Genomic DNA, 20250 nt, shown 5'->3' with positions numbered 1-20250 from the left:
CATTTAATCATTTACAAAATTCTGTATTTTTTCATTTAAATTGGCAATTGAATTTCAGCATTTGTAAGTCGTTTTTTCTTTTCATATTTAAGTACGGTGTCAATGTGCGATCACACTCAATCTAATTTTTCACCAGTGCTAATTTCCACCGTCGGAACAATCGAGTGAATTGGAAATGTGTGAATTGGATCACTTGGCTCATTTCGAGCAACACCACTGACACTCACTCTCTCGCCATCAGGACCGGGAAGGCCAAAGAGCCCGGGGGTGCCGATGTGCCCCTGAAGAGATGAACAGATGAAGGTGGATGAAGGGAGCCAACATGCATCCAAGTAAGGTAAGGCATCTAGCTGTGAATTTCGGACGATGTTCACGAGGTGCCAGGTCTTGAGGCCAGTGTATATGCCCATGGACTGCATGGTGCTGGCTTCCACGATGTAGTCCAAGGGCACATACCCTGGCATCAAGAATCTCGGAAGACCTTGTTGCCAAACCTGCTCAGAGGAGAAACAAATATTACAAGGACCTCACACGATAAAAATGCCAAATCTGAAATATCCAGTCTAACGATAAAGGGCTAACGTCAGATTGACAGAGGTCATTCCTGGGGTAAAATTGAAGAACCCTCGGATTCAAATCCATCCTGGCACAACCATGCAATGTATTTGAAAATGAAGAAAGCATGCAACTGCCGATGTTGAGTAAACATTTGGACTGGCAAGTATGTTTGAATGTATTTGCAAAAATGTTCAAACATATTTGCAAATACGGGTGAATGTACCTCGAGGCTAAATGCTAAAGTCTTGGCCATTTTGTTAAGAGCATAAATCATGCACTGCAGACAACTTTATTTCATTTCCAAACATTTTGATATAATGCAGTTCCACGCTTCCGGAGAAAATGATAAGAATGGTCATCTAATATAATTGATGGTGACGTTTAACTCACCTTGACTCCCTTTGGTCCCACATTACCTATCGGCCCAGGTAAACCCTGAAAGTAAAAGAAAATGTAAAGAATGTGTGTTTGTGGTTGCAATCAGCGACATTGATCATCAAATGACAAAAAGCAAAATGTATTCCACCTGATTTCCTGAGAATTTGCTGAAAAGATATTTCTGCGGATGTTAGCACTTTTAACGAGATTTTTTTTGACATTTTCATCATTTGTGTTTCTCCCATAAAAAGGGCTTAGTCTTTGTCTGTCTTATCCTGTGAACTCGCATGGACCGGCAAATATGGATTTGCGATTACTCTTGAACGTACTTTGACCGTATAAACCAAAAAAAACTTTTTCAAACAAAAGGCCCGAGCGATGGGGAAACTCTGTATTGCAACTTGTAAATTCATCATGGTAGACTCGATGGTTCTCTAGAAAGACACTTGGTCAAAGCTGCTACTGTAGCACGCACTCGTGATTGGTCTTTAGGGAATGGACTGTTTCTGACAGTTTTGTCATAAATGTGTCAAACCCGGAGAAGCTATGATACTTTCTCTGGCATGTTATGACCTCAAGTACTTATAGGCATGTGCATGTGACCTGTATTCGCCACATAAAAATATCTTACAGATGTGGCAGACTATAAATCCGTTGGGATACATGAAGCAGCTTGATGAAATTGTTTGAGTATTTTGGCCAACGTTCAGCTGCGTTCTCATTCGACTCGATTCCAGTGAAGGAAGCGGCGCGACGATAAAGTTCATCCGCCCGTGTGCGAGACTTGGACACTTCCCAGCCTGCGCGTGGTAGGGGGTGCTAAAAGCTCATCCGTCAGCGTAGGGTAAGCAAGCGCCCGTAGGCGTCAAGACCTCATAAGTGCTCTTCGGGAGGCAAATGGCGAGACCGATGCGTGAACTCCGGGATACTACGTTAAACATACAGATGGGAGAAACGCTCGTCTGGTTTGGAGGTTAAGTCAAGTTGAACAGGCCAGGCGCAGTTAAACATCTTTGACTTTTGGCTCAGTCTGGACTCTGTGACCTGGAGACTTTCAAATTCCTCATTAGACAGATGGGCATCTCAGCTACTTTTGAATCATTTGGCTTTTTCTGCCATTCGCTCATGCCAAAAAAAAAAAAAAGCATTCTTTTTCTCCATTATTTCTATTTTGGTCATGTGACTTGAAATGTCCCCCTACCAGTTTATTGGGGTTGTTTTATGATGATATTTTGAAGGAATAAAAAATATATAAATAAAAAAATAATTAAAATAAAAAAATAATAATATAAAGACCAATTAAACTTCAAATGAAAAAAAAATAAAAATGAAAAGCTTAAATGAAAAGTACATTTAATTTGAATTAAAATGGAAAAATTTCAAACGTCCTGTAATTTAAATCCACATGAATGATTTCTGCGTGTGTGGCCGTGCTCAACCAACCCTGCAAGACTAGATTTACTGCACCTGCCTGCCAGGATAACCTTTGACCCCGGGACTTCCGTCCGCTTCCCGTTTGCCCTTGGGAGAGAAGCAACGAAACACAGATCAGCACAAAAGAGGTGCAAGTGTAGCAATGCACATGTGTTTTGAGTTGGTGTCTCCATTCAGAGAGGATAGACACTGATGATATCAAACATGAGGCGATGCTTTTGTATCTCCCTCCCTTGCATGATTTGTTTGTATTTGTTTGTGATGACATCATTTTCCATGCTACTCTGACACGTTCAAACATGCAGCAATGTCAGCTAGATGCGTTGCTAATGTGCAAATCATCTGTGCTACAGCCAAATTATTTACGACTAAAACATGACTATAACTATACATCGTAAATTAGCCCAATTCTCCAAAACAAAGTTTGTAAATTCCAAAGATTACGGTTTACTACTAAGTTCTAAACGCTTTCTTATTAAAAGACCACAAGTGGAGTGAGAAGAAAATAAATTGTTCCAATAAAACAAGCAAAATGTTCATTTATTATAGTTTTAAAAACAATAAACGTATTTGTGGGACGAGTACCAATCAACCAGCGGTCGACCACCATTCATTGTTAAAGAAGCTGCAATAAAACTAAGGAATGCTACGATTGGTAGTCAGTAGAGTCGAAAATCCATTCAGAATTTATTTTACGCAAAAATACGCCACTTGTGATGGCTGGTGTCCGCTTGAAAGGGATTGAAAGGCACAACATCAGCGCTAAATTTGAGAACTAGCACGTAAACTGTAAAACCTACAGAACACATGATTAAATCAATCAATGGGATAAATAGAAGAATAAACAAACAAACAAACAAACAAACGTGCATCCAAAGTTAATTAGCAAGGAGCGCGCCCAAGATTTGGAAGTGTGGGAGTGCAGCAAATAGCCTGGAGTGTCCAAAGCTGTTAGCCCACTTGTGCGCTTGCCAGCGACGTCTCTCTTTTCCGCCAAGATTCCTGAACAACCGATAGCTGATGTTTCGAGGTTAATATCCCCCCCCCGCCCCCCTCGCATCCTGTTTTGGAACTATAAATACTCGATAAGACATCCCGATTCCACATTATCGGATGTCGCTATGAGTTATCCTGAATGATAATCCTCTCATTTTTCTTTCTGATATTTCAAAAATGGTTCCTAATGTGACACTGGTGCCACCTTGTGTTTTATGCTTTTTTAGGGGGGTTGTTCATATTGCAAAATTTGCACAAAAGCGCCAAAACAAACAAAAGTTAGCGCACATTTGGCAGATAGGGTCAGTTCAGATTTTAAAAAGTACTCACAGGTTCCCCGGGCAGACCAGCAGGACCAGGATGCCCTCTTTGTCCCTGTTGACCAAAAAACAACCAGTTAGAATTTGGTGAGAAATTGAGTCCAACGATATGTGCGTGACCTATGCTCTTTGGAATTCCCTCATGTTGCTAATCCCTGATAAATGAAGCAGAGTACTGACAATAAAATATGCACTGATACGGCTTTAAAACTTGGCTCAGTCAGCCAGTCTCGAGCTCGGACTGCCTTGGAAACCAAAGCAAGTCCCATCATGATCAGTTCAAACGTCGTACCAGAAAAGTCGGAAATCGTTGAAGAATCGTTGAATTTTTAACAGTCAAACCACATTGAGGAGAACCAGAATGAGACCAAAACATTTTGCATCGTTTAAATTCTAAATTGTTTACCGATGTTTGGCCACTTGTAAAAATTCCGATTCAGTTTTGGCCTCTGGACCAAAAAGCTGATGTCATGTTCTTCGTTACACCGATTCAACAGTAGTGCCGTCCGTCTACTTTGCTAACATTTGCTTCAAGACACCATTAAGTTACAGTCTGTTCCAAACAAGTGAGCTCATTCCTAACAAATAATCAAAAACTGAAACGATGATAACGATCAAGTAACGATGTTGACAGCCAAAAAAAAAAAAAAGATTAGCGACTATCCAAAGCCTTCACACGCTTTATTCTAATTCACAATCAAGGATTTGACAGGCATGTTTTATTTATTTTTTTGCAATGTGCTTCAAATTAGCAATAAGTGGCCCAAAAAATCAAGGGAAGACTGAAAGACGGCTAAACAACCGCAATCCCGATTAGTCAGCAGACTTTAGTCCACATAGAAGAAGAAGTCTAAAAAGAGCTTTGTTGGTCCTTTTAATGAGTCTTCAGACCACACAACAAAGCCACAACAACACAGTTTGTCCGGCAGACATTCAAAATATTTCCCATGAAAAAATACAGAACAAATTCCCGCTCGGTGAAGATCCCACTACTCAGCAAATTACATTTCACCACCAAGAACGCGTAAGAGCTTCTTTTCCAGTGGTCCAAAATCGTCATAGCTGGCAAGAGAAGGAAAAATTACAGCAGCCCAGAACTGCGAAAACTCGACTCAAGTGTCGCTTTACAGCGCTGACCGTCTCCTTGGCAACCTTCACATTCTCCGAAGAGACTGAGGGGCTTTCTCTGGCGCTGGGACAGCCAGCTGACCAAAGAGATACAAAAGTAATACAAATCATAATCGGCGAAAAATTCAACATCATAGAAAATGGATGGACGGGCTTATTGTATTGTATGTTATTGTATTGCATAATGGCACATATGGAGGAGAGTGGCAAATGAACCATCTGAGAGGCAGGCGACGTTTGAATCAAAAGCGCTGAGTCGGCTTGATTTTTGGTTTCTGGCTCCCGGGTGCGGGAATATGACCCAGATGATTTGTAAAGGAGTTAGTGGAGTGCAGCTGTGCGCAAAGAGGTGCCTGATGCTCTTGAGATGAGCCAAGGTGATTGCATGGCTTTCGCTTTTGCCATTCAGAGTTGCAGTATGAACATGTGAAAAGGTTTAACCCAGATGTGTCCCAACTTGAGCCAGACTGTCAAGACAACGCCCAGCGAGAGATGACCATAAACCATCAGGAAGCAGATCAGCGTTTTCCCATGACTACATGTTCTATGACTCATGAGGAAAGAAGATCTCGGCATTATTTGATTGCATAACACGTACATACTTGTAGGATTCCTGTCACGTGAGCTTTTTTTCCGCTGACCCCCTCACCTGACCTTTGAGTTGATTGATAAGGAATTTTTGCTGCTTTCTTGCAACTTGACTCTAATCAGTTGTGAAACCGTAATGCCACATGAAAGCAACGTTTTCCCTTTGACTGTAGATCCCAGGAGATACGTATACTCTTGCTCCACGAGTAAGTAAATTTAGGGTGGGTTCCTCCGAGGAAAAGCCGACACTGCCAGATGAATGTCAACAACTTTGGCCCTTTTTTTTCTTTTTTGCTGTTTCGAAGAATCGACATCAAAAACATCTGTGGAAAGTCTTGAATAATATATTATTATTCATTTTACTATTAATAATATTCCACCTGGAGCCAACTAATGTCGGACTCTCGGGGTTTCAAGGCAAAGGACTTTGTGTTGACCACTGCATTGGATCTGGGGGTCATCTTGCTAGCTAAACAAGGCTAATGTGATTTGGCAATGCATTTGTTGAGTGCCTTTTTGTTTTGGTTATGAAGTCAAATGGACACTGCTTCGATGCGAATTGAGCCAAGAGGACCGACCGCAAATATGCAAGTGCTTGAGAGCAGGTGTCCGCGTTTACAACTTCCTTTGCTGTCCGTTTGGGAAACAACTCAATGGATAACCTGGGGGAGCGGTTCGCCTTGGAAATCACTCTGGCTGTGCGATTCCAGAAAATACCAAAGTTTAGGGCCAAGGACCGAAATGCAAAGCACAAGGTCTTGAGCAGAAGACTCGGCTGCTCGTCATTGTCACTATTGACGCGACGGGGCAAACTCGCAAAAAAATAGACTGAGAATTTTTTTAGTTGAGCGGGTGCTATTGTCACTTGAGCGTCCATAACACGAGCTTCACTCTGCGAGCTCGGAATCTGACTTGCAGATGTTCAAACTACAGTGAATCCAGAACACAGGTGTGCTGCTGGATGCCTGCGTAGCTTTCCAGGCAATGGGCTAACATCCACTTTTTGGCTCTCAAATTGTCATTCCAGATCAGGGCAGGGAGGAGGAGGAGACTTGATATTCCGATGTCTGCTTAAAAGACAAAATATGGCACATATGGGCCTGTAACATATGACAGATGCCTTCCTGCTCGACTCAAGTTCACGCGCAAACGTAAACAGATTGAGATAGAACAGATGGGGCCTACCTTTCGCCCGCACTGACCGGGGGGTCCAGCATGGCCTTTGACACCAGGCTCTCCCTGCAAAAACAAAACCGGGTCACACGTTCTAAGTCAGCGGCAGTAATATCAGTCGTTCGTTGCAGAGGCTAAAGAATGTCTGCCTGAACTTGTGCTTTAAGTAAACTCGCTCAGCCATCTGCGACCCTGATAATGGACGGATGGATTTTGGTGTCACTGAGGCGCGACGTACTTTTTGTCCTTCCGGGGCTTGACCAAGAGACAGTCCAGGATCACCTTTTTCTCCCTGGAAGAGAAGCATTGATTTGTTTTAGACGTTGCACTACACGCCAAAGGGCCCCCGAAACATTTTGTTTACATTCGCACTATCAGCAAGTAATGAGATCATCCTTCTTGTTGCCTCGTGTATTTACACAATCTCGCGGGCCATTTATGCCCTCCAGTAACTCGGTTTACACCGAGGAGTGACTGCGGAACATTCTTCTCCCTTTTCGGGCAGTGGGACCACTCAGTGGGTGCATTCTGGGTCAGCGTGCACATTTTTACTGCGAGAGATCCGTTGGGGAAAGAAAACGAACATCGCCGGCTCGGAGTACGTTTCCAACCAGGTGGAACAAGTTGACACCGACGCCGTATCGTTGTATCAACCAAGATTTGGCCATGAGACGTCGGTCGGTGGGAATTTTCTCCAGGTGGATTGTTTCAAAATACGAGGAGCAAATCTCCAGCACAGAGAAACATACTGTTCATACATCTTGGGCCTGTTTTTGTTTAATTCCCAATCGATCATGTAACGATTTCAACACCAAACGCGGTGACTTCTTTCAATGATACCCTCATCTCAATTTTGGTCTTGGTGTCGAATACAACGGTCAGACAGTTCACCGTAGTGAGTCGGTGAGTGAACATGGTTTTGTTGCAATTTATCATCATTACAGCCAGATCAGATAACAGAGGCAAAACAAACCTCACAATCTACTTTTTGCTGGTTGAGTTATGACGTGATGGCATGCGTTGATGACTACGGTGGCATATGCCGTGGAAAACCGCCGCGCTTTAATACCTGACATAGAAACACCTCTCATTCCAGGAAAGTATCACATACGCAAGTGACATCATCTTGACATATTATTCCTAGCAAGCTGCTCGCTAAACAAATCAAAGCTGGAACACATGCTGATGTCAAGCAGTTGTAAATGAGTCTGGCCGCACTTGAAACCGCTCGAAAGGGAACGAGAGACTTTTGAGGAGGTCAGAAGACTTGTTCAGTCTGGAAGATTTGACCCCAGTGAGAGTAAGTGGACTCAATATGTACTCAGTAACTACATCTTCCGCATGGTTTTGTTTCATATCTGCCAAGAGCATTGCAGAGAATGATGAAGGGCTTTGTTTTGCACATTTCCAAACTAATTCGAGTCAGATTTTTGTCACTTAAAGTTAGGAAGTCATCAGTTGGGATGGATACGCTTGATCGATTTTTACTTTTGTCTCATTTTAGTCAGAGTATGACATTCGTTAGCCGGGCGAATATACGTAGCAATTAAAAGGGGCACGTCATCAGCTTGGGGAATATAAAATGATTATTTTGTGACAATATGCATGAGTCGCTGGTAATGGCTGGAATGAGGTTCCCCAGGGTAGAAGTTGGAGTCCCCTGCAATTTGGGTTGGAGTCTTTTCTGATCTTGGGTTGATTGTCAACAAGCTGTCCTCACACAATGGCCATATTTGTAATCGTAAAAATGAAAATGTTGTGATGAAACCAAAAAGTGTATCCCAAAATAAAACAAAAAGGTAGACTTCTCAATGCCATACCTTCCTTCCAGGTGGTCCGGATAAACCCGGGTTTCCATGTGGGCCGACAGGACCCTGAAAGCAAAGTAACCATACGTTTATAAGTTGATACGTTTCCAACATTAAACACATTCTGAGATAAATAGAAGTCTCCAAAGATTTTTTCCAATTGCCATAATACGTTACCTGTACAGTTAATAAAGCTTTTATGAAGACGACTGCCTATTTCTATTATTCTTTCCATTATTTCCTACGGGAAAAATATTTAGATTCTAAATATCTAAATTTTAGAATAAATCACAAGTCGTCCACTATCCCAGAATGGCCCTTAAAGTTCCACTATACGAGCGCTAACACGTGTAGATGTATTCTTCCTTTTCCGGCGACTGTCTGGGGTCCGAGGCACGGCGACCGGGTCCTGGAGTTTACGTCCGGGTGTTCTGCGAGCCCTCATATGTCTCCCTCATGTCTCTCCTGGCGTAATGTCGGTTATTTTCCTTCCCCCTGCACTTTTCCACTGCTTAAACGGGGGTCCCGTGATGTGAAGGCCACTCATCCATCACATTATATGCCCCCCCCCTCCAGTGGCAAAGTATAGACATGTGATTTAAAACCTGCTCGATTATAATTCTTTGAGCGAATCCAAATATTTTGCCGAAAGCGAGTCAAACCAGGTGGGCAGAAATGAAAATACATTTTTATCGTTGATGGGATCGTAAATTGATGCAAACTACAGAGGGGGGCCTCTTGGAAAAATAAAGCACCATAATGGATCCCTAGTGTTCGAAAAGCGCTGACGAGGCAAAATCCTACTCATTCAAATATATCCCAACCGGAAGCCGCTGTATCTTCTGCCCGTTCTTTGACTTCTTTGAGCGTTTACGATGCGCTCCGCACTGGAGGTAAAAGAAAAGGATCGGATTCCACCTGGGTGATCCTTTCCACATCTCTGTTTTTTATCTAACTTCACTTGTCAGCTTGTGTCAAAGAACTCCAAAAGAACCTCCTGCCTTGCCTCTTTTCCCCCCACTCAAAAAAAAAAAAAAAAAAAAGAAGGAAAGCCCAAACCCTTCTTCCCCCTTGCAGGCGCTGGACATATGGAGACACTTAACAGAAGCTCATCCACAGATTTTCTTCTTCTTTTCTGTTTCAGTAAATTCCCCTTTTTTTATGCTCCAGATTACAACGGATGGAAATCATCATTAGCAGATAAGGAGCAAGAGAAACGGAGATATGAGCAGCCGGGCTCTTGTGATGACAAAACGCCAAGCTTGCGTTGGACAGACGTGCCTAAAGGTAACGACGTGACTTTGTGTTTGTGATGGAGCATTAGTGCACAACAGACACACTCGCACCTGTTTTCCTCTGGCCTTAAAACACATGGACACCATAGTCACGACCTGATGAATGAACCTCAGAGTAGTTGCAACTGCAAAGACCTGCTGATCTCCAGACGGGGTCTTAAAAGGCTTTTAATATGATGGAGACAAAGACTCTCTGTTGCTGAAAGGGATTGGGGTCCACTGAGAAGATAGTTTCATGGGCAGGTGGACTTCATTCATACACCCCCCGCACTCAACACTCCAAGTAGGACTTTCAAGTCCTGCACTTGTTTGCCATTCCGTTTGTTAGTTAGCTGGTCGGGAGTGGACAGCTGCTGCCCATGTCAGATTCTGGATGCCATGTGTGCTTCCGCATCTTGACTCAAACCACAACAACAACAACATTTCTCGTATCAACAAATTCCACACTGAAACACAATGTTCTTCATTGATCAACTTGACCTTGCCATAGGAAATTGCTCAGTGTGCCCCGACATCACAGGGGAGTGTGTAAAGGCACATGGAAGTGATACACACACACAGCACAATTGAATGAATTTGTCCTTGAAGATCCTTCCGCAATGTCGGAAGTGCATACTCCAGACAAATGAAGACCACGCGACACGGTGTGTCAAACTCGAGGCCCGGGGGCCAGCTACGGCCCGCCACGTCAAATTGTGCATCGACTTTGTGTCTTTACTAAAATTCCAAATTGTCTTCACTTGTAAAAAAAAAAAAAAAAGAAATAGTGATATTGCTAGAATTCATTTTTACTTTTATCTTTTTAAAATATTTGAAGAGTTTTTACAATATACATTCAGAATGGCCCGTGACAAAAAATAAGTTTGACACCCCAGTTAAGCATTTTGAGTGGAATATTTCATTCCGTGATAAAGTGTTCCTTCCCTTCACTCACCCGTGGACCCCGCTTCCCTTGCTTTCCTGGCAATCCTGGAAGTCCTTGAAAGCCCTGGAAAGAATGATGTCAGATTAATTGTAAATTCCTCTGTAAAGGTCCTCGTAAAATAGTGCAACAGCAGGTCTATTTGCGTCTTATTTTTAATGAATGTCACATCAGCTATGACCAGTTCTATAAATGCTGTTAAGGACCAGAAGGTAAAACTGCAGCTGGGTGAAATAGTGGCAGGCCAGAAAATGTCTCATTTAGGGTGCAAGTGACCCTTACGGAGCCAATATTCCTCAAGCTAGTAAAGTCACTTGTGACATCTAGAATTTGTGAGGCTACACGCTTTAATGAAGGCCATTGGCCGGCTTTAAAACAATTTCATACATGGATTAGCAAGGCTCGCAAAGGTCAAAACTAATGAGGGATCTGTGGAACATGAGCTTGCTTGACAAGTTAGCAGTGTTGGCTAGTTTTCCTTATGGCCCCAGCAATAACAAGAACAAGCTTGTTCTCGGGAGAATACAGCAGGAAGTCGTGCTCGATGAAATACACTTAGCATAAAACCAGAAAGGTTTGTTGTGTTGTTTAAAAGAGGGAGGGATTTTATGGAAATTGTAGGATTTCAACCAAAGCCCGCAGCATACGTGGGATTTGTCAAAAAGGCCAGTAAATTTGGAAGAAATGAATTGTGAATGACGACTTTAATCAAAATAAATAATGAAAATGATAAGAATTCTAATCAATAAAAAAATATATAATAATAATAATTAAAAAAATCTTTCCAAATTGACTGAAGAAATGGTGACCTGGACCATAGACAAAAAATACACGTCAACATGGGGTAGAACTTGTTAACTGGAAGGCCGGAGCCCATATTGGAACCCAAGACCTCAGAACTGTGAGGCAGACCACAACCACTAGTAGGCGAGGCTGTTGTACGTAGTTACAAAGTCAGTTATCATCAATCAATCAATTTCTGTGTTTTCGTCACTCACTGGGAGACATATTCGCGTGGTAATCTTATCGTGACATGATTGTGATGAAAGATGATAAGATATCAAAAACACGAAAAATAAATCAAAGTGTAGCGGTACGACTTCGCTAAGACTGCTGGAAAAAAAACATGCGGAACAGTTGAAACTCAGCCTTGACATAACACATGTACATTATTTTCTTTGTCAAATTTACAACTTGTGAAATAGACACCGCGGAAGGAATTTTGTGGGACAAATTGTACAGTTGCCATGGGGATCTGTGTAAACGACATAAAATCGGACGTCAGCGAGTTACACAGTCGTGCGAAGCATCGGGAAGATGACCTTCACCACCCAAGTGATTGGCAGCGACTTTGACTCTCATTTAAATAGTCTGAGTGGCTCGTAGAGCTGCGGTTTCCTTCACCGCCACAGAAGGAAAGATTTATTTCAAACCTTTCTTTTTTTTTTTTGTGGGTCAAACATGTGCTAGCGCACAGAAGGTCTCTTTGACAATGGAAAATGTGTGTAAGCATTTTGTGTTTTGCAGAAAGACAGTGAACAATGTCAAAGGGAAACATGCTGACGCAGCTAAATGCTAACGCTGCAAAGCTAGGTCAGTAGCAAAAATAGTCATATTTAATCTTTAATCTAAACTCCATATGCTAAGTAGCACTTTTTAATATCAAACGTATGCCCAAATAATATCCATTTAGTCTGTAGTCCAAAGCAAAATGAGCACCGGAAACTAAATCCATGTTTTCAGTCTGCTAAAGCTAGCTAAAAATGAATCCAGGCTTGGTATGGATTTTTCAGTGGAACTGGTTAATTGTGCTTTTCTTCTAATATCGGGGTTTTGTCTAGCAGTCAGTCCGAAGAATCTGAGACTTCAGCACCGGCCGCTGAGGTAATAGACTGTTTCTAAAACTGCCTATTTCTATCATGGCTAAAAAACAGATTCGCCCTGGTTTGACAAGTTTTGATGTAAGAACAATAAGCTAAAGTCAGGGAAAGCGGACATTCTAATTTGGATTTATCAACACAGAGATTCCAGGTTTACAAAACCTAAAACCCTAGAGACGTATTTAATATCCACGTCAGCAGGAATGAAGCCACGAGCTCAGCCTTCCGTACAAATGAGAACCAAAATCGTATTAGGGATTAGCCCATATGCGTACGGCGGCCAAGAGTTATGAAATGGTATAATTAATCATAATCGTTTGTAAAATAAACACAATGCTGACAGAACTGTACCAGGAACTCTCGCACGCAAGTTGGAAAGAACCGATTTATCGTCTACACACTCACCGGAGGCCCTGGCTCTCCTTTAAGCCCAGGTGGTCCTGCCAAAAGTGAGACGAGGGTCGGTTCCAGGTCGAATGTTTGGAAGTCATCTCCGGCTGCAGGAGTGACAGGAATAACGGGCATGGTTTGGACATCCTGCACGATGCTTACTTGAGGATCATTTTTTGGAGGCGCATCGGTGGATAATTGCTGGAGAAAGTCGGATCTCAAGGTGGACGCCTGTGTGGATTCGCTTGCGGTCTGAAGTTTAGTCTCCGATGGTCCTGTAGAGGTCGGTACATCCTCCAATCCTTGGCCCTCTCTCTGCTTTGTGTCGGCGGTGGTTTGCAAAGGTAATTCCCATGTCGGTGGTGTCGGACTGGTCCAGAGAGACGTGGTCACAGTTTCCGTGGTGTTCCCCAACCCCGGAAGGTCCACTTGACTGCCGGCAACAGCGGGTTCAGGAGTCCAAGACATGGATGCGTCATTCCCAATTAGCAAATCATCTTTTGGGCCAAAAACGGATCCCTCGGCTGAGGAGGTAGTAGGTTCCGGGGATAACGCCAGCGCTGTTGTATGACTTGTGTTTGGATGGATGAAAAGGAGAGGTAGCAGGGGTGCGAAGACAGGCCGATAGGTGTCGGCTTCTCTGCAGTGTTTCTTAACGTAATCGCAATAGTGACGAGCCGCCTCCGCTGACGGGTAGATATCGAACTGGCAGATGGCGCCTTCAAAGGGCACCGGGTTGTGGTTGGTTTTCCCCAGGACAAACGAGCCCTCCAGAGTAAGCCTTTCCTTCTTTTTGGATTGAAAATCTCCATGGAGGCTTTTGTTCCCGCAAGAGGTGTGCAGGGACACCCGCTGACCTCGGAATTCCAAGGCCAGACTGTGCCACCGGCCGTCGTGAACGTCATGGTCGAACGCCACGCTGTTCCTGTGGCCCGCGTAAACAAGAAGCCGGCCCGGTGTGAACTGCACACCGAGTTGCACTTTCCCTCTCTTGGACACAACGGCGAAAAGAAAGGCGCTGTTGATGCGGTGGACGGACAGACTGAGAATCAGGGAGAGGTTGGCGCTGGTGAAGGAAGCCGGGAGGACGCTACGCAAGGGCACCTGGATGCGTGCCCTCGGGGTGAGAATAACTCCAGACTTGAAGGGGATGATTCCGTTCGGGACTGATGGAGCGCTCCAAGATGTTGACCCGCCTGACCTTTGCCCAGAGAGACCCAGCTGCTGCAGAATATCTACGTCTTCAAAACATACAGAGGAGAAGTCAGCAACCGCAAGCGTTACACTGGAACATCACAAGGGGGGGGGGGACTTTTGTTTGTTTAGGTTGCGTGCACAGAATACGACATGATTCCGTGTTGTTCAGACTATAAAAGTTACATTTCCAGCATCTCGATGTTCAACTTAAGGAAGAATTTCAGATATCATTCATATAAACACTGGGGTGGGGGGAATAATGTTAGTTCTTCAGCAAACCTAACGTCTAAACTGCCAGAAAATGGGATTTTCATTTCAAAACTGAGGCATCGATCAGTACTGTATTCAAAGGTTTCTCACAAAAAAAAAAAAAAATTGGAGCGTCTCCTCCGTAGAAGTGCAGCCTCTGGTGTGGCGCTGTCAAACAAAGGCGCTGTGTTTAGCTTCAAGAGGTCGGAAAATCATCCAGGGCCAATCAGCTCATCTTGGATACTGTACGCTAATCCGCTCAGTACGTGCGGTGGCGAAACTCCCGGCTTATATAAAGATCTCAAATATGCATGGGGTTTCTCTCCACAAAATGCAAGGGATAAGCTGCTTTCGAAAATAAATTCAGAGCTGAGCAGAGGAGAAATAAATGGACGTGGAAGGGGGGAGGGGGGGGTCGAGAATCAGCCCCACGTTAAAAAATACATAAAGAGAAAAAACATCTTCCCAACAAAGCACAGATTTTAATTGTTAATATTCAAATAAATGTGTTCTTTTATCTCATGTACTTTCACAGCTTTACTGAAGATGGACTGCCTCAGGCTTCCTTCCCAAAAGCGACCAAAAACGTCTGCTAAAAGCAGCCAACTAGCAAATTTCACTTCAACCCATCGCCTTTGTCAAAAGAGATCTTTTTAGGAAATACTCACTCTGGCCCAGTGTGAGAGAGCAGGTACAACAGAGGATAGTCCAAAGAATCAGGACTCTCCTAGGACACACAAAAAAACAACAACATTTGAATACAAAACCTTCGTCCATCCATTCATACTAAAGTCATCTTTTTTTATTATTCTCAACAGTTGCTATGCTCTTTTACGGAGGTGATAATGGGAGTGCTGGCTTCACACAAATGATTTGTTTTTTCAAGCTTTTCCATTTCCATAATGTGGTTGTGTGTGGCTTGCTAACGGCGCTTGTAATACAGGAAGTTTATTACGGTTGTGGTTTTTCCCAGAGAGCTGCTGTAAACCGGCGGTCAAACCACTCCACTGACATTACTCAGGACCCCCCCTACTCCTCCTCCCCCCCCCCCATCCTCCTCCCTCCTCTCTCTCTCTCTTAGATATTAAAACAAAAAAGATAAGTGGGTGTGCACTCGGCTCACACTGTCTGTACAGTAGTGTACACTACTGATGAGTGCATACATATGTTGCAACGCTTTTTTTTTTTCTTCTCTCTATCTCTCCTCCCTTTTTGGGGGGAGAGGGGGGGGGGCAACCAATAAACAGAAGATGATGCACTAGCGTGGGAGGAGAGATGAGGAGGGCTTGTCTCCTCCTCTCATACATCTTTTTTGAACACCAAATCACAGTAGAGCTGCCAAAAGGGGACGATGAAAACTCTGTGCAGTTGTTTCAATCCTATGAGTGAATCGAGGTGGCCGTGTGTTAATTAGCTTGCTTTTATCTCGTCAAGCGAGCAGAAATAAGATGCAAAAGCGAGACGGTGACTCACCCCCCGGCTCCTTTGAGTTCGGACTGCGGGGCATTGTCCATAGCGGTTACTTCATTCTTTCTTGGGGGGCTTCTCTCCTGTCCGGATGAGGAAGAGGCGCTCTTTCCATCCCGGGTTGCAACTATTTTCCAAGTTCTTTTTTTTCTCAAATAAGAAAGTGATTTAAGGTTCCAAGTCAAACGCAGTCTGTCATTGCCTTCCACCTGCACGCGTCTTCCCGAACCCTCGCGGCATTGCGCGCGTCTCTGTCTATATGTGTTGTGAGCGTGCGGACTTCCCGAAAATGAAAGTTTCTTGTGTGAGTGAGGGGGAGAAGAGAAGGAGGGGTGTGTGTGTGTGTGTAGGGGGGGGGGGGATGCCTCCCTCTGTCGTGCTGTGGAGCTGCAGCAGGGACTTGAAGGTGTGTCCTCCCTCCCTCCCTCCCTCCCTCCCTCCCTCTGTGTGCAGCCCCCTCAAACTCCTCCTGGGGGGCTCCTCTTGCATGCGTGAGTGGAGCTTTACAGGAAGGATTTAGGGGATCGTGACAATGAAAGAACCCCCAACAAGTTAAAGAGAAGTTAAATATTAGTGTTTCAATGAAATAAGTCCTTTATTAGTGACTTTGGGCCATTTCAACATGGCAGGACCTTTTAAAAATGCACATGTTGGGTGTATAAATGAAAATTCGAATTGTCCGGGGACGAGATGAACTGTTGATGTAATAAAGGGGATTCCTAAATGTTATTTCAAGGGAGGGCAGCCAGTGTATAGCTATTTAAGAAAATTCAAAGCAAAGTGGAAAAGTTGTTTACTAAAATTTTACTTCTAAAAAACTTTATTTACCGTTTTTTTCCGTGTATAGTGCGCAATATTTTACTAATTTATTGTCCTAAAATCTGGGGTGCGTATTATACATTGGTACAAAAAAAAAATTTTAATTTTTTTTTTTTTAAATTTTTTTTTTTTTTTTTTTTAAAGAAAGTCATGGTACAACAAAACCAACAACAGGACTGACCGACAAAGTCGTGGAACAAAAAGACAGGGTGACATTACCAAAGACAGGAACAGAATGACAGTAACACATGCAATGATCCAACGGTGAGCGAGGGGCAGACAGGACTTAAATACAAAACACGTTACATCGATTGAGGTGACACAGGAAGAGCGGGGTGACACGAACAGAAACTATGGCAACCTAGACACATAGCAAAACTGGGGACGAGACATGACAAATCTCCCCCGAAATAAAACTCACCTTTCTTCTTGTTTGTTGTCAATCGCGCATCGCATTCAGCCATCCTGCCCAACACACTTAGTAAAATTCATAATTGACGACACATCGTTTGATGCGATGGTGCAATCCTTGATGGTGTGTTATTGTCAAATATTGTTTGTTTTTTAATCTCCATCGCGGACCGGACGTCATACGGAGGCCGCCATTACAGATGCGCAGAACGGTTGCGCAAGACACGTCAGCTATATAAAGAGCGAGAGTTCAGTTCTCCACCTATTAGTTTCAATTCACAGTTTAATTAGCAGTTTCAATCAGCAAATAACAAAATGCGTATTACAGGTAATATTTGATTTCACAACACTTTGCCTTGTTCCTTTCGTCTCTGCTGTTCACTTCAAACACGCTCCATACGACCGCAATGCTCTTGTATCAGACGCTCGCTCGATCACCTGCTAGTTTGCCGTCTGTCACAATGTACCCTACACAAATCCGAAACATTTGTTGCGGCTCCGAGTCACGACGAGGGGCAAGTTTTGGTTTCCAAGGGTGTTTTTATTCCTCTTCAACGTCTCTCCCATACAGAGCCGCCTCTTTCCCGTGTGCGGACGGAGCGCGGTGGTGCGTTTAGGGGCAGTCGGAGAAATCAACGCCAACAAAAAAAATGACATCCAGCCTAGTTAAGACCATACCAAAGACTATAAAAATGGGACCCATTGCCTCCCTACGTGTGTGACGATCTTTGGGACTTAAAAAAAAAAAAAAAAAAAAAAATTAAATTTTTTTTTTAAAAAAATTCATAAAAATTGGGTGCGTATTATACATGGGTACAAGCTTTTTTCCAGCATCAACATGCCATTTTTAGGGGTGCGTACTATACATGGGGGCGCACTATACACGGAAAAAAACGGTATTTATTTTTCTATCTGTTTTTTGGTGCATATTCCTTCCAATCAGTTTGAAAACGTGACAGAAAGCGACCTAAAGAGCCAAACGCATATTATTGCATTTGCCATATGTTATTTGGGCTTTCACTGAGCAATCTTAGTGGTTGAGTTTAAGAGCAATTCTGACCGCAGCTGTATTTTTTCTGTCCAAACCTTCTACATCCTGCACGACAAAACCACAATTTCCCCAAAATGTCCATCTTGAGCCTTAAAACAAGACCTTGAAAATGGATTACCTTCGTGAATTGAAATGAATGAGTCACTTGGCCAATCTAATTTATTTATTTGCCGTGCGAAGAGAGAATTCTGCTTTTAGTTGTAGGTATTTTGAGAACTATAATAACCTTAATTGTTAATAACAAAAAAAGGATCTTAATTGCAGCCAAAATCAGTTGGGTGCTCTCTGGTGGGTGAAAGGACAAATGACAGAAGATACGAAATGTGAGAGAGATTTTATGTACAAGCCACTTGGAACGTAATCACCTCAGCAATATTTTTCTCATGGCTCGGACACATCGTTTGTAACCCCGACCGAGCAGACAGATAAATCCGTATACTATAAACCCTCGCTTTGAGGTCAGGTCCACTTGTGTCATATTCATCTCGCACCACCGTTTCAAAAGTGACATCACGAGGTGTCAACGTATGGACGGTGTATTTACGGCAACTTTCTTTCCAGAACACGTCTGTTCTCGCCGCAGTGACAGAGACGTGTTGCAGGCCCGCTCGTGTACTGTGAAATTCCTCCGCGTGGAGAAAGTCCTCATTGACCTACGGTGACAGCCAGCGTCCGAGGGGAAACCCAACAGAGCGTCGATTCAGCTGCCTGCAACTGGATCCTGCCGAGGGCCCGGCCCCACCCCTCCCCTCGCTTCGCTTCGCCGTGCACCCATTGTGATCCAGGAAGGCGGACCGACCGAGCCTGTCGCCTTCAAACAACGCCTCCCATGACCCAAGAGAGATACTCGACGGGCCTGTCGAGGTACTGGAAAATAGTATTTTCATTTTGTGGCTTCCCAAGTGATTTTATTTTTTTCCTTACTTCATTGGAACACAATGACGGGTTGTGCATTTGGTACCTGGAACCTATCCAACTTAACCCAGCAGCTGTAGAAATCAATACAATACCAAAAAAAACGTAAAGCTTACTTTCGCTTCGCATTCATTTGAATGTAAAAAAAAAAAAAATTGCTTTGACTTGCAAATATTTTCGGATCAGAGCCAGTTAAGTTTAGAAACCCAGGCTCTACTCGCAAGTTGCAACAGTTTACGGTCATTTTGAAAAACAGTTCACAGAAGACTGACATCTGTTTTTGAAAAGTAGAAATGTGCAGAATATTAGGAACACTTCCCGACTGCTCATCCTTGATTCTTTTTTTTATAGTTCTTTTACTGCAGCAGGATTGTGTTTGCGTAATCGGGCACACAAACGGGGGACCGTGCACCTGGAAAAAAAACATTCAAGGGGTCAGCGAGTTGGATGCCTTGCTCATGGTAAATGGCCTTCTGAGTTTTATATTTTTTCCATAGCATTATTTTTAGTTTGTTGGTGAAACACTCAATTAGCCTCGCAGCTGCTCGGCATACATTGGAAAGTGATTCCTTCCTTCGACGTGGCTCGACCTCAACTGCACAACACAAAAACAGGACTCATTGTGTCCCTATTTGACGAGCAGGTTCCAAAATGTACTTTGCATGTGTTTCCTGCCGTCAGTGTTAGAGGGGGGTTGCGGTCTCATGCGTATCATCTCGGTGGTCCTCGCCTTGACATCTCTTTCATGTTGGCCCACGGGGGCCAGCTTCCGTCGAACCCAAGTGAAAAAACATTGACTGCAACCCAAAAGTCTTCAGGGAAGAAAATCGAAACAGATATTCAATACCAGTGCCATTGTTTTGTTTTCTCCCCACACGTCACACTGATTCATGATTCCAGCCAAATAGGAACTACCGTAATTTTCGGACTATAAGTCGCACCGGAGTACAAGTCGCACCAGCCATAAAATGCCCAAAAGAGTGAAAAAAAAACATATATATGTATATAAGTCGCTCCTGAGTATAAGTCGCCCCCCCACTCAAACTATGAAAAAAAAACGCGACTTATAGTCCGAAAATTACGGTAGTTACTTTTCAAATCAAATCTTCAGGGTAACTCAGCTTGTTTTTCTACCGTAACTATGGCAACACTGGTGCTGAAGTTTTTTTCCACCTAGGTGGAGGTCTGCACTTTTTTTTCGTCCACGTCTGAAATTAGGAGGAGAAGAAGAATCCGTGGAAACTGCGGTCTTCTAAACACGCCGTCTTTTG

At 43.4% G+C, this 20250-nt stretch overlaps 1 protein-coding gene and 1 long non-coding RNA gene across 3 annotated transcripts in view; one reads left to right on the top strand and one right to left on the bottom strand.

Annotated features, from left to right (window-relative positions):
* The window catches only part of LOC133154617 (collagen alpha-1(XXVII) chain B-like), a 31972-nt gene extending 15862 nt beyond the window's left edge, over nt 1-16110 (bottom strand). Inside the window, exons 1-11 of one of the 2 annotated variants that reach the window (XM_061279459.1) lie at nt 15790-16110; nt 14985-15043; nt 12886-14111; nt 10613-10666; nt 8396-8449; nt 6814-6867; nt 6588-6641; nt 3697-3741; nt 2404-2457; nt 949-993; nt 228-281 (exon numbers count right to left, since the gene is read on the bottom strand). In XM_061279459.1, the coding sequence (XP_061135443.1) occupies nt 228-281; nt 949-993; nt 2404-2457; nt 3697-3741; nt 6588-6641; nt 6814-6867; nt 8396-8449; nt 10613-10666; nt 12886-14111; nt 14985-15043; nt 15790-15830 (1740 nt within the window). In that variant the 5' untranslated portion in view covers nt 15831-16110. The remainder of the gene's footprint in view (nt 1-227; nt 282-948; nt 994-2403; nt 2458-3696; nt 3742-6587; nt 6642-6813; nt 6868-8395; nt 8450-10612; nt 10667-12885; nt 14112-14984; nt 15044-15789) is intronic. The other variant, XM_061279460.1, reaches the window with a different exon arrangement.
* LOC133154626 (uncharacterized) lies at nt 225-19945 on the top strand. The gene is made up of 4 exons (XR_009714500.1): nt 225-337; nt 9554-9670; nt 18626-18928; nt 19331-19945. It is a non-coding gene; the product is annotated as an uncharacterized LOC133154626 (long non-coding RNA).
* Nucleotides 19946-20250: the final 305 nt, after the last annotated feature.

This window comes from Syngnathus typhle, linkage group LG5 (assembly GCF_033458585.1).
Source record: "Syngnathus typhle isolate RoL2023-S1 ecotype Sweden linkage group LG5, RoL_Styp_1.0, whole genome shotgun sequence".
NCBI lineage: Eukaryota > Metazoa > Chordata > Actinopteri > Syngnathiformes > Syngnathidae > Syngnathus > Syngnathus typhle.
The sequence above is the reverse complement of the archived record's forward strand: the minus strand, read 5'-3'. Positions and strand labels throughout refer to the sequence as shown.